At 40.2% G+C, this 15,464-nt stretch overlaps 2 protein-coding genes across 2 annotated transcripts; both read right to left on the minus strand.

Moving 5' to 3' along the window:
* Nucleotides 1-9,133: 9,133 nt before the first annotated feature.
* Nucleotides 9,134-10,051, minus strand: LOC149221580 (uncharacterized). Its single transcript, XM_089387419.1, has one exon. It carries the CDS (start codon nt 10,049-10,051, stop codon nt 9,134-9,136), a length of 918 nt encoding a protein of 305 aa, XP_089243545.1.
* A 3,417-nt stretch (nt 10,052-13,468) lies between these two features.
* Nucleotides 13,469-14,230, minus strand: LOC149221581 (uncharacterized). Its single transcript, XM_089387420.1, has one exon. It carries the CDS (start codon nt 14,228-14,230, stop codon nt 13,469-13,471), a length of 762 nt encoding a protein of 253 aa, XP_089243546.1.
* Nucleotides 14,231-15,464: the final 1,234 nt, after the last annotated feature.

Consider the following 15,464-nt stretch of genomic DNA (forward strand, 5'->3'; position numbering starts at 1 on the left):
TAAAAGAATATTGTTAGGGTTTCAAGTAAGATTTGTTGAAGAAGTAACTAGTGTTGGTCTTCATAATTATAATGATGTCATGACTAGATGTAATTATTGTAACTTTCAAAGTAAGTTAAAGAAAATATTTAATTGTAATTTTTATTTTATTTTATTATGAAATGGGTTTCTTGCCCATTGGTTATTTTTCCTATATTAAAGAACCCATTGAGTGATCTAGGGTTGTGAATAAGAGTCAAAGTCAAGGTCATGACAAAAGTTTCTTGAAGGGATCATGTATCAGAGAAAGGAAATATATTTTATGTAAAAAGATTGGTCAAGAAGCTAACAAAATGATAGGTTGGCCTAATTTAGCCCTCAAGAAGCATATTTATTTCAGTGGCTCTTAAAACACACTATAACTAACAATTTTTAAACTCCATGCAAATTTTCATAAGTTGGAACTTTATTTCAATGGCTCTCAAAACACACGGTAACTAAAAATTTATAAACTCCATGCAAATTTTCATTATAAAGAGAAACAAGCCTCTCAGGACAAACAAACAAGTAGTGAGAAAGTTAAAAATCAAGAACAAATTATCAACATTTGTGTTGATCAAAATGATTATATTTATACGAACTGAAGTATGTCAAGATTTAATCTAATCCATAACCAAATTTGGCATCATATCACGATTAAAAAGCATAATATTGTTAAATCAAGATGCTTCCTTCATTAAATCCTCTAGCAAGGCTTAAAATTCATTTTCACTACAAAGAAAGCCCTAGGTAAATCCAATACCTCTAATAATAGTGTACATTGTAACTATCAGCCACCATTGGGAGTATGATGTGATTCCTAGCTAAATGTTACAAAACTATACATATATACAATAGAAACTACCAAATTCCCCCCCTACCGTATGATACAAGTGATGCCTATGTACAATAAGTTGTTCAAGTAAGTGGGACATGCTAGTCCTAGTACAACCCCCTACCAAGTTTTGTGAGGGTTTCAAATGACAGAGGTACAATACATACGAGGGTTTCAAATGACAAAGGTACATTACATACCCAGGGTAGGGAAGTTGGGCCACTAGAAGCATCCATGACAAGCGACTCTTCAGTGTTTCAAAGAAATTGGAAGAAAATTCCATGTATGACAGGTGTTGATGTCTATGGGTGGGACTCTACCACACCATTTTTCTAGAAAACTTTGGGCCTCCTCGTGGTACTATCTATTATAGCATAGTATGGATCAGAGTTCTTTTGCAGAGGTGAAAGAGGTGTTTTCCATAGGTTTCAGTTAGGGTTAAAGGAAAAGGCTGCTATTATATAATATTATACCTTGAGCACAACATAGCTTTATACATTGAGCCCTATTCATTCATTCTCGATTTTCATAATGCTAGATATTTCGTGTTTGCAATAAGTAAATAATTTCAATTTTCTGTTGTGGTAGAAGGTAAAAAAAACATATGAAATAGCTAAGAGGTGGGGCTAGAGTAGCCAACACGTACCGAGTACATTTATTCCTCTTTCTCTGATCTTCCTCAGGTCCTCGAGTTGCATTTCTCTTAGGTCCTATCACGATGGAAAAGGCTCTTCCTCTTGCAGCTCAGAGGTGTGTAGAGGTTCTTCCTCTTGCAGCTTTGAGGTGGGTTGAGGCGGGCAAGGGGTGATGGTAGAGGTCAGCTTCCTCTTATAGCTTGGAGGTGGGCAGAGGTGGGTGAGGTCTCTTTTGTGATGGCAGATGATTTCCTCTTTCACCTCGAAGATGGGTAGAAGAATTCCTCTTGTATCTCTGAGGTGGGCGGAGTCAGGCTTGGGCTAGGCAAATGACATAGGCTTTCTTCTTGCAGGTTAGAGGTGGATGAAGGAAAGCTTGGACAAGGGAAAGGCTCACATGACAAGTTAATAGGGAGCTAATTTGGCTTTGTTTTATTTTTTATGTTATATATGGTTGTGTTTAATTTTTATTTATTTTTCATTTTTTTTTTAAATTTTAAATTTTTGTTTTTAATTTTTTTATACAATATTAAATTTAATATAATATTAACTTTTTCATATTATAATATATATTAATATATCATGATACATTAAACTCTAGATATGTATGGAGGGAATAATAAAGACATAGAGGTGGAGAGATAGAGGGAGTGACAAGGGAGAGATGGAGATAGAGTGAAGGAGAGGGGAGAGAAGGAATTGAGAGAGAGAGAAGGAGAGGAGTGAGAGAGGGAGAGAAGGGTAAGAGAGGGAGGAAGGGAGACACAAAGTTGGATGGGGGGAGAGGAGGAGAGACAGAAGGAGAGAGCGAGGGAGATAATGATAGGGTTGGAGGGCAGAGAGAGAGAGAGAGAGAGAGAGAGAGAGAGAGAGAGAGAGGAAGGATGATAGAGAGTAGGAGAGAGGGAGGGATAGAGATGAGAGAGGGAGGGACATAGATGTGGAGTTGGACGGGGAGATAGGGAGGGAAGAAGAAATACATAAAGAGAGAAATGTGGAGAAAGAGAGAGAGGGGGTGACAAGGAAGAGATGGTGATCATATAGTATGTATGTTTTGGGGTCATATATATAGAGATACAAAGAATGAGAGATGGAGATAAGGGTGGGAGAGAAGGATAGAGGGATGGAGATAATGACAGAGTTGGTGGGCGGAGAGAGATAGAGAGAGACAAAGGGAGGTGGGAGAGAAACGGAGAGAGAGAAAGGAGGAGAGCGAATGAGAGAGGGAGGGGCAGAAAGAGATGGAGTTGGAGGTGGGGGAGAGAGGGTTGAGGTAAAAAGAAATACATAGAGAGAGAAAGGTGGAAACATAATTTAAGTATTTGTTAGAAAGAAAAAAATGTCAATCGATTATATTTATGAATTTCTATATAGAAAGTATTTAGATACAAATCCAATAATCCCAAATGTGTTTATGCATTTTTCCATCATATTTGGATAAGAAAATTCTAGTATCAAGTTTGAAGTTAGGGTGGAACTCCCAAGCTATTAATGTAGAGCTTAATAAATGCGTTAAAAAATAACTAAATGATAGTAAATATGCTACATTATTCCTCATTTGGAAATTCATCATTGCACAAAAATCATGATACTTTTATATACATATAAAAATTAAATCTTAGGTGGGAAATGAATAGGATAAATGTTGAAAATTACATCCTAGGTGGAGAAATGGCTAGGGTAAAGGTTAAATATCATTTGAAACCTAAATATAGAATTTCTGATATCAGAGTGTGAAGTGTATAGAAGGTGATGTGACATAAGAGAGTTGGAAGTGCGAGTTCCAAATAATAAAGTGCATGTATGTTTGGGTGTGCATGAAGAGAAGCTTCAAAAATACTTAACACCATGATAAATGAAATGAAACATGTTTGGACTAATTGTTTAAAATATAACAAGAAAATAATAATAACTCAAACATTTCATATTTCATACTTTTGCGACTAATATCTTATTTCAAATAGGTTTCTCAATCCATCACATTTAAGAATGTTTTGTGATCGATGTTTCTAACCTTCAACTGTGGTTCATCTTCAGGATAAACACTTGAAACGTTGATCACAAAACATTCTTAAATATTATGGATCCAGAAACCTATTTGAAACAAATCAAAACATATTGTTCATTTTATCTACTTGGTGAAAACTTGTTTTAGAAAATAATAATAATAATAATTCAAAACATATTACTAATTTATACACTTTTCCAAACCCTCCCATATTTGTATATGAGTCTTCAAACCCTCCCATAATTTCAATGCATGTATCTACTTTAACCATGTCAAATTTTAATGCATACAAGAACAAATTGAAAAAATTTCAACATTGGCCCCTTTCACAGGTCACTCTATGTAGGGTCAATTAATTAAAGCATAATTTCAAGTCATTGGTAAATGTTAAGTGGTGTATTGGTACATATAGTAAGGCCCGCAACAAGTAACAATAAGCTTGACACCAAGAGCATAAGAGAGACACATAATAAATTATGTGAGATTCATTGAGGCATAATTCCTTTTCATATAAATGATGTTGATCATGACGACGACGATGATGTTGATGATGATGATGACAATGATGACGATGATGATGGTGTTAAATATGACATGGATGAAAAATATGATGATGATGATGTTAAATATGATGTGGATGAAAAATATGATGATGATGATGTTAAATATGATGTGGATGAAAAAGATGACGACGATGACGATGATGATGTTGATGAAGATGACAAAGATGATGATGACGACGACGATGATGATGTTGATGAAGATGACAAATATGATGGTGATAATAAAATGCAGTTCATGATGAATATTATTATGACAAAAATGATGATGAAGGGTAAGAAGTTTTCTCAAACGTAATTTGGGTAATGAGTTTTACCAACCTCTGGACTATGAAGTACATTATAATCAAGCAACTAGTAAATAGTAATAAATTATTTCATCTCCTTGACATTTATATATGCTATAATTTTGTCATTTGATTGTCGAATTATTTTTTTGAGTCATGTTTGAGTGTCAAAACCCTCTCATATCTTCAAAGCATGCATCTACCATAACCATGTCAAATTTCAATCCATACAACCAAAAAATAAAAAAAATTCAACATTATCCCTATTCTCAACTCATGTGCCCATCAATAAATTAGAAACCAGCTTTTAACACCCAAAGTTTAATTTAGTTAATTTTATAACAATTATTATGAGATCCCCTTGTAGGGACTCTATTCATGAGAAATCACATTCGCTGACATTACTTCTTTTTTGGGGGCGCTCCTTGCCAAGTTAGGTCGACCGACCAACTCATCGCATGGGCGCCCCTGTTGGGCGGGCAACCTGGCGTGCCTAACACATGACACCCCCATGGGAGTTGGGCACTTTGGTGTGCCCAACATGCAACACCCCCATGGGCACTGGGTGCCTTGGTGTTCCCAACGCGCGATACCCCCATGGGTGCCCCACCTTTGTGCAAGCGTGCCCATGGGGTGGGTGTTTGGCATGATGTACAAATCAATGAACAAAAATAATTAGCTCCTTAATGAAAATAGAATATTATATTTTTTTAGTACTGTGCTACATAATCAATCAATTATGAATCAAATTTTAACACCAAAAAATTAATTTAGTTAATTTTCTAAAAATCATGATGAGACCCCCTTGTGAGAACTCTGTTCATGGGTAGCCATGGGCCAACATTACTTCTTCTGTGCAGGCGCCCCTTGCAAAGTTAGGTTGACCCACCAACTTGTCACATGGGCACCCTAACATTCCCAACACGTGATGCTCCTATGGGCATCAGGCGCCCTGGCATGCCCAACAAATGATGCTCCCATGGGCACCTGGGCACCTGCCTTCATGCAGGCTCTGGCATTCACCCTCATGTGAAAATTTGTTAACACAAATAATTAGATCCTCAATGAAAACAAATATTATAATTTGTAAGTACTATGCTGCACAATCAATTAATTATAAACTGAATTTTAACACCGAAAACATTAATTTAGTTAATTTTCTAAAAATCATTATGAGACCCCCTTGCGGGGACTCTATTCATGGGTATTCATGGGCTGAAATTACTTCTTTTGTGTGGGCACCTCTTTTGAAGTCGGTCTGACCCACTAACGCATCACATGGGCGCCCTAACGTGTCCCCATGTGACACTCCATGGGTGCCCAGGTGCCCCACCTTCGGGCAGGTGTGCCCAGGGTGTGGGCATTCACCCTACTGTGAAAATTAGTGAACAAAAATTATTAGCCCAACAATGAAAAAAATATTCTATTTTTTTAGTACCATGTTGCATAATCAATCAATTATAAACCAACTTTTAACACTGAAACATTAATTTACTTAATTTTCTAAAAATCATTATGAGACCCCCTGTGGGAACTTTGTTCATGGGAAGTCATGGGAAGAAATTGCTTCTTTTGTGCGGATGCCCCTTTCCAAGTCAGGAAAACCGATCAACTCATCCCACGGGTGCCCTGTTATGGCCAACACATGACGCCCCCATTGGTGCTAAGTGCCCCACCTTCTTCATGAGGGCATGCCTAGGGCACAGGCATTTGCCCCACTCTGCAAATCAATGAACACATATCATTAGCCCATGAATGACAACAAAATATTATAATTTCGTAGTACCATGTTGCATAATCAATCAATTATAAATCGAATTTTAACGCTGAAACATTACTTTAGTCAATTTTCTAATTAAAAATCATTATGAGACTCCTTGGTGGGAACCATGTTTATGGGCAGTCATGGGCAAACCTTACTTCTTTTATGTGGGTGCTCCTTTCCAAGTTGAGTCAACCCACCAACTCATCGCATAGGCACCTGTACCAAGCAGATGTCTTGGTGTGCCCAACTCGCGACGCCACCAAGGGCACTTAGGCATACTGCCTTCATGCAGGTGCATCCAGGGCACGAACGTTCCCTTGTTGTGGAAATCAGTCAAAACCCATCATTAGCTCATCGATGAAAACAAAATATTATCATTAGTTATTACGCCCATGTTGCATAATCAATCAATTATAAATTGTATTTTAACACCTAAACATTAATTTAGCCAATTTCCTAAAAGTCATTATGAGACACCCTGGTGGGAACTCAATTCATGTAGGCCAGTCATTGGCTGACCTTACTTCGCATGTTTTCCTAACCGCCCCATCTTGTGCTTCACCCGCCATCCAAATCTTTTGGTACATCTATTTAACGAACCATTAGAATCAAAATTAGAAATCATGGTATAAACTTAAATGGGCTTCTATTCATTTCAAGAATAATATATTCTCTACTTAACAAGGTCAAGAACATGAAGGTGTAAACTCATATGTCCCCTCCCCTCCCTCACATCACTGTCAATTCCTTCATACACTATCTATCTACTATAATATATTTGAAATAAACATAAAAACATAAAAGCTAGGAAAATAAAAACTTAAGGTGAATGAAAGAGAGCAAACCAATTGAAAACATATAAATACATACTTTGTAGTTTTCAGCATTTTGATATCATTAATATTCTTCCTCATACATCTCATCATTTGTATCATACAGTTTAGAATTTGTGTACAAATGATTCACCATATTAGCATCGTCACCATCATCATCATCGTCGTCCAGTATATCATCACCTGGAACATGCTATTCTACATTTGTTTCTACTTCTTCAAGTTCTTCATTTGACACATTGTCAATATCATATAATTAGTCCAAATTAACATTGTATTGATTAACATATATTCCTTTAACTTATTGAACATCTTCATCTGACACTGCATTAACCCCCTACTCCTCCACATCATCTTCTTCCTCTACATTACACTTTACGAACCTTCCTCTGGGATTCCTTTTTGCAACCATTGTAAATTCATTAGGATGCTCAATAAAAATTCTATTAGGGTCACGTTCATGGATTCGTAGCCTAAAACCTTTGACATCAAACACAACTATTTTGATGGATTCAAAGTCACACTCAAGTATATCATGCATATACCCACAGTATCGATTCTCAGAGAATTTTGGATGTCAGTCACCTCCGCAAGAAACATTGATAACTTGAAATACTGCAATTATCCCACTATTATAAGTTTTCATCTTTTCATTCAACCTTTTGATGCTAAATTTGCATCCATTCACCACGTTTTGTTGTGGTGCTTCAACTCCAATACATAAAACACATAAAAAATGCATTGTCAATTGATAAGCATGCATATTTATACTTACAAATTTTGAAAATTAAGAAAACAAACACGCTATATGCATCAATATAATTGTAAAAAAACTAAGTAGTATGGGTGAATATGCTTTCCTTATAATATTTAAAACCATATGCTAAATCAATTTCCCTTTGTGTAAGATTGGTATCTCCACTACTTTGAGCTTCTTTGACCAATGTAGAAACACCATACCATGATAACCTATCATTATTATCTTGTTTGTATCATTCAATCCATACCTTCATCCAATATTGATTGTCTGCAATGTATAAATGTATTGCATCCCACTTTGGACTGGTTGTTTTAAAATAAAACAATTCACATATATATAATTGGTTACCATGTTATACCTTCATAATAATGGATAATGCAGGAAGACTAAAAATTAAATAAGTATGATATACATAAAAATTGAAAAGTCAAACGTGCTATAAATCCACACTGTACATCTACTTACATCTCACTTTTCCCATTCTACCTTTCCGAAATAGGTGCTCCCCTTCAAGATTGTCCATGGAGTTGACATCCCAAATGTGATCCAATACATTCATAATATTTCCTATTTCCCACTATATTGATAAATATAAACCATGGTTTGATATACCATATATCCCTATACCATAGAACCCTCAGGACGTGCTCTTTGTCTGACCAAAGCCTTTGATGATTTCAAGTGCCTCTCAACCATCCACATTGATGTTTTTTTTCCAAAGAGAAAAATCGTAATCTTTTCATTAATGAGAAAAAATTACATGTAGTAGATGCCTGTAGGCATATGCGTTATCAAAACTGATTCAGATGTGAGCTATATACATATTTTGCATAGTGAAAATATCATGACCTGCTGGTCATCTTGCCAAGATAAAAAAACTGTCTGTGTTGGGGCTAATAACAAAAAGCAAAAAAATAAATATACAGTGGTGTTCAATAGATAGTCTGCATATAAACAAAACAAAAAAGCAGCCATATTCCTATGGCCGATCCACCCTGTGATATTCCCGGTCTATGTACGGCCTATGGTGGTATTGATATATTTCTGTGTCCACCTGTTTGCTGATTATCCATAAGCCTCTGGGAAGTAACGAGCCCTCCTTGGAAAGCCCGTCAGCATCTTCATTGTTTTCCCTGTGAATGTGTTGACATGTGATCAGATTAAATCCTGTTTTGAGATTTTTCACATCAGATAAAAGATTTTGAAGGGAAATGGCATGACATTGATTTATATCATTGAACCAGTTAATGATAATTTGTGAATCGCCAAAAATCTGAACAGAGATGCAATCATGCGCAAGGGTGAAATGCAGCAAATGTCTAAGGGTTAAGAGCTCAGCATAGTTGTTGGTTCCATCTCCCAGGCCTAGTTTGACTTTGTAGAAGTGCTGTTCGGAAAGGTATAAGCAAAATCCCCCTCCACAACCATGTATCTATGCGGCCCCGTCGAAGTAGGCCCATGGCCAAGTTTTATCAATGTTTCCCGGTCCAGTAATAATGCGGGATCGAGTAGGCAGATCCTCAGGGACATCATTGTAAGTAGACAGAGCTTGTACTGTGAGCAGCTGCCAGTTTACAGGCTGGTTCTTGAAGATGCAGCGATTCCTTCCAAGCCAAATAGTCCAGCAAATAATGAGAGGTAGGCACTGTTCATTATGTTTAGGGTGAGTCGTTGTCCAGCAATGCCAGGCTTGAATAAGAGATGCCCCTTGCCATGTATTCCTGATTCTAAGCTGCTGTGTGATATCTTGCCAGAAGTGTGTGACAAGTGTACAAAATAGGAATAAGTGTTCATTGGATTCGGAAGCTTGCTGGCATAAAACACATCTGCTCGGACCATAAATCGCTCTGTGCATGAGGGCCTCACCCGTGGGGGTCTTGTTATTAAGTACCGACCACATGAAAAGCCTTGATCGAGGGGCAGCTTTTAATTTCCATAGGTTCTGCCACCAGTTTTGTAGATGTAAAGGTTTCCGGGCTTCCATCAGGTGAAGGTATCTGAGCTTTGGACTATATTTCCCATGTGCAGCTGGAGTCCAAACGAGGGTGTCAGGTTCTTGATTTAGTATGATGTGTGCCTCCTGAAGTGCCCTTGTATACATAGACCAAGTGTGCTGCCATTGCTCAGGGATGTCGAGATCATGAGCTGATTTCCATTGATGTCCTAGATAAAACCGAGGGTTTTGGGTGGCAATGTGGGCAATGGTCGAGACCTCTCTGTGGTGTAGGAAGGCTATAAGATCCAGAGGTAAATGATACAGATTTCCCCCTCCAATCCAAGGATCGATACCGATTCTCACAGAGTGACCATTGTTGATGCGCCAAGCAAGAGCAGTCCTTATAAAAGGCATTGTTTGTAGAATGGCTTTCCAAACTATAGAGATGCCTCCACTATTCTAGGTTTGTTGACGTGCCCAGTCCAAGATCTGTAGTGGCCAGATGTACTTGTGGAATGAAACAGTTGTCTAGAGATTGCTAGCAGTGAGGAGGGTCCAACTCATTTTGGCTGCAAGAGCTTTTGCAAACTGAGGGAGCTCTTTTAACCCCCATCCCCCCCATTTCTTTGGCAGGGCGATGGATTTCCAAGACACCCATGCAAAAATTTTACCTTCCTTGTGCCCCTTCCATAGATATCGACTGCAAAGTTGTTGCATGCGACTGAGGATTCCCCGAGGTATCCATGCAAGCGACATCCAGTAGACTGGGGTGGCTTTCAAAACTGATTTAATCAGGACTAGCCTCCCAGCTCTGGAGAGTAGTCTATGGTTCTAGCTATTTAGTCTTTTTTCTAGTTTGACAACTAACCAAGTCCAGTCGGCAATGCGATAGTAGTTTGGCTTGATCCGGAAGCCCAGATATTTGAGACCCTCTGAGAGACGGTGTGGGATGAAAGGAAAAAGATGGGTTGCAGATCTGGATTCAGTAGGATTTAGACCAGATGTAGTGATGGTGGACTTGGAGTGGTTGACAGACATACCAGTGGCTACTTCAAAAAGCTTGAGGATCTCGTGGAAGGTGTCCAAGTCCCTGGTGCTGCCATTTAAGAAAATCAAAATATCATCCACAAATAGCAGGTGGGTGAGGTAGAATAGGTCAGACATTTTGAGGCCTTGTAATCTACCTTCCCTCTTTGCTGAGGCAATGAGTCTACTGAGGCCCTCCATTACCAATAGGAAAAGCAGAGGGGACAGTGGACATCCCTGTCTCAGGCCACGATCAGCATGAAAGAAGGGTGTAGCAGAGCCATTTATGAGGATACTGTAAGTGACAGAGTTGATGCAGCAAAAGATCCAGTTTATGTACTCATTGGGGAAGCCAAGATGAATGAGAATCATTTTAATGAATAGCCATGATACATGATCAAAAGATTTTGCAAGATCAATCTTGAGGATGGTACACTTAAGGGATTTTTGATTAATGGAGTGGATGGCTTCCTGAGTTGTACCAATGGCTTCATGGATTTGCCTATTGTGGAGAAAAGCAAACTGTTCAGGGGAGATGTGAAGAGATAGGATGGGGCGAAGCTGATTTGCAATGATTTTGGCTATAATCTTGTAAAGAGTGTTGCAGAGGGATATAGGCCGAAAATCATTGAAGGAGGTCAGGGAATCAGATTTCGGGATGAGGGCAATGAAAGTGGTGTTGATAGCTGGATACATTCTGCCTGTCAATCTGTATTCCTCAATGACATTGAGGAGATCATTCCCAAGGAGATAAAAAAAAGCCAAATAAAATTCGATAGGCCACCCATCTGGCCCAGGGCTCTTATCCTTTTGGAACCACTTAAGGGTTTGTTCCAATTCTTCAATAGTGACTGGGGCAATGAGCTCTTCTGCGGCTTCTTGTTCAACAAAATGAGGGAAATGCCCTGCTACTCGAATGATCTCTGCCAAGTTACTTCTAGGAGGGGCTTTGAAGAGTTGTTTAAAATGTGAAATGCCCAATTGAGAGAGCTGCTGAAAGGTGTGAGCAGTGCCCCCTTCCGGAGTGGGCAATTGCCAAATAGTGTTGGCAGATTTCCTTCCTTTGGAAAAATTTTGGAAGTACTTGGTGTTATCATCTCCTGCTTTGAGCCATATGGCCCGACTCTTCAACCTCCAAGTTTCCTCTCTATCCTTTAGAATGCCAACACGTTTGTTCTCCAGTTCAATTAGATGGGCTTTATCTTCAGGGCTGATAAAACCTCTGTTGTTTTCATCAGTGAGGCCAGCAAGGTCAGCTTCAACTGTAGTAAGGGTCTGATTGTCCTTCAAATTTTTGTCTCTGGCCCATTTAATGGTGAGCTTCTTTAGTTGGAGTAGTTTGTGGCAGAAAACAGCTACCTTAGTTAGAAACTGGGAGGGAGGATTGTGTGCCCAATGTTCCTTGACCATCTCGGAGAAACTCGGGTCCTGTAACCAAACTAAATTGAACTTAAAGGGAGCTCGAGGTTTTGTAGGCAGTCCAGTGATTTCCAAGTAGATGGGAGAGTGGTCCGAAATGCCACCAGATCCCACCCATTGCTTGTAATGAGAGAGGGTCTGGAGTAACTGATGCTTGATGACCATCCTGTCCAGCCTCCTGGCAAGGGCTGCCTCCCCTACTCTTCTATTCCTCCAAGTGGGTAAGGGCTTTATCATAGGCACATCAATGAGCTGTGCCTGATCAAGGAGGGATTCCATGACCTCTGAGAGAGGATCGACCTATGCTGCTAACCCCCACGACTCACTGAATCCAATAGAGAAATTGAGGTCACCGCCTAAGATGAGGTTGTCAACTAGAGGTCAGGGATAAGGTTAGGAGGTGATTCCAAAAGGCCTCTCTTCCCTGACATGGCCCATACACATTCATAACCCTGAGCTCCTTACCCAATTCAGCAGAATAGAGGTCCAATCCCAAGTATCCCCTGCCTCCCCAAGTTGCAAGGGCTTTGATAGTGCGAGGGTTATAACCAATAGCCAAACCCCCCGAATGACCCGAGGCATCTAGAGCCGTGAAATTCCATCCAGGGTAGATGGACTGAAGGGTGGAAGAGACCAGCATGCCATCCCCTAGGGTTTCTTGCAGAAGGATAATGTCAACAGGAGTAACAGAGAATAGTCTGCGAAGGGCTAGCTTTTTGGGGGAGCTAGCCATGCCCCTACAGTTGAAAGAGAGGCATTTCATGGGGAAACAATGGCAGGGGTTGGCTTTTCTCTAAGAACCCGATCAATTGATGACTATCTCCTAGAGAGGACCTCAGCCCCTGCTCGGAGGATGGTATGTGATAAGAAAGATTTTCGGCCCCATGATGGTCTGGTTGATGAAATGGGGGGAGTGAGGCCCAGGCCCGAGAGTGGTAGGGAAAAACCTGTCAATGATCGAGACCTGAGGTTATAGGGGCATGGGGTATCCAATGGAGGAGGTGAGGGTGGACAACAACTCACTGGGGGAATGGTGGGAGCGGTGGTGGAGTCAACCAGAAAATGAGGGGGGGAACTGCAGAAAATGGATGCAGAATGAGGGATGCAAAAGGAATGAGATGCAGGCAGATGCATAACATTTGAAACATCAATATAAGATAGAACAAGAGATGAGGGAAGAGGAGTACTCGTTGATCGAGCTGCTTCCACCACTGCTCATGCTCGAGTCAGTGGAGGAGATGGGGGACTAGTGGATGTACTCACTACAGGGCTCGTAGGCTTGGATGGAGTCACCTTGCGAGGTGGATCAGGTCCCAGTTCGGTGTTCTTCCCATGTTGAACTGAGGTACCATGTGCATATGCCGATCCATGCATTGTTGCTGTCTCCTATGCTTTGGTGACCAGGGGGCATTCCTTGAAAATGTGGCCGACCTTATGGCATCTGCGGCATCGAAAAGGCACGCCCTCGTAATCCAGTATCTGAACCCTGGTGAAGTTCCTCCACTGGAGTGTAATTTTTTCTTCCAGACCCTCCCGAGTGTCCAAGTGTACCAATATGCGTGCTAAGGAGCGATTTTTGGACTGTACAATGGTTTTATCATAATCCAAATATGTACCCAGAGTGTTACCAATTTTGATGAAGACTTCCTCGGACCAGTACTGTAATGGAAGCCCCGGTAGCCTCACCCAAAGTGGGCCTGCTCCGATCTGCTCTCGCTCTGGGTCAAATAGTGGACTCCAATGCTTGAGGAGCACTGGTGCCATTTCGATATGCCAGAAGCGAGCCAGAGCTAAATTAGTGTAATCCTCATTCGCAAACTGGAGAACAAACCATCCTCGAGCTAGGGTTTGTACCGTGGGCAGCTGTTGGAAGGTCTGCCCCCAAATCTCCTTTACCCAGAGCCCTAATCGCTCAGCTGTGTATGTCCGTCCACGGACCCTGCCTACCAGAACCTTGTTGGCATTGTCTGCAATATCCCCCATTGCAAGTCCTTCTCCGAACTTGATGGTGTAGTCTTTCCCAGAGGCTCTGATGCACTTTGATTTTTTCTTACTAGTGCACGGCGCAGTAGGGTGCGAGTGCAGATGATCGACTGGACTGAGTGGTGTTGCCAGAGTGTCCTCAGCTTGAACCCCAACCACAGGCATTACAAAATAGCCTGAGGGTTTGCTGGATACCTATGGCACGTACCCAGATTCAATATTGTGAGCATCTGGCTGGGAGGGGTTTTCAGCAGGCGGCCCTTGGGGAGGGTTAGGGTTAGGGTTGTGTGGAAAATAGTGGTCAGCAGGTGGAGCTGGGTCAAATAGCGGGATGGAGCAGGAGGTGAGAAGGTTGAGGGTCGAGGGTGAGAGGGGAGGGCAGTCCAGCCCGGGAGAGTCGACAGAGAGGTATCTGAGGTGGGGAGAGCTATCAGGTGGCCCAGGCAAAGAGACAACCGACCCAGGATGCGAACAGGACGGAACGAAGGAGGCGGCAATCGACTTCTGGGTAGGGTTATGGAAAATGACCTGATCGACTAATGGATCTGGTGAGTAATCAACAACATCGAGGTCCATTCCGTCCATGCTGACCGCGGAGATAGACAGGTGCAGGTAGGGACTGAAGTTGCAGTGGGAGTCGGGTTGACCGTGACGGTTGGGAGCTTACTCTTAACCAGGGTTTGTGTTGTATGTAGGTCGATGGCAGTAGAGCTCTTCCATTGTTCCTCCTTCCTCTATAAAGAAATATCATAAAAATATAATTACCATCCACATTGATCTTGTGTGTACATGTCCACACTTTTCAATCTCCCCAACTTGGTGTATGAGGTAGTGCTTTTGTGCATTGAAAAATGTTGAAGGTAGATACTTTTTCATTTCACACATTAAATGAGGAATTCGTTTTCTCCTATATCTTATTTATCAATTTATTTAGATGAAAACCATCTACAAATGAAGCAAGAAAATCATAGGTTTCAACAAAAAAATATAATATATTACATGATGAAAAGAAAAACACAGGCAGTCAAAAATATGTGACACAACAACTTATTGAACAAATTAAACTTTACACATAAATCTCTACTTACCTCATGTATTTTCCAAGATCATATATAACTTGTTTGACATTGTTGTCAAAGTTTTATGGGAGAGATAAAGGTAGAACACACTGTAACTAAAATAATGATCGATCATTATTTTTTCCCAAGTTAGTAGAAAAAAAAATGCTAATTAACAAGATTTTTCACCAATGTATAAAATATATATACGCCAAAATAATTACCTTAATGAATGTATTCCAATAATGAGTTTTGACCTCACCTAATTTACCTTTCTTTATTAGGATATTCTTTATGTTTGAAGTAAATCCAGTTGGATTTTTTTTCAAACCTCTTTAACA

The sequence above is a fragment of the Pinus tabuliformis genome, chromosome Q (assembly GCF_031772625.1).
Source record: "Pinus tabuliformis cultivar Carrire ecotype Pingquan chromosome Q, CPIR1, whole genome shotgun sequence".
In the NCBI taxonomy this organism is placed as follows: Eukaryota; Viridiplantae; Streptophyta; class Pinopsida; order Pinales; family Pinaceae; genus Pinus; species Pinus tabuliformis.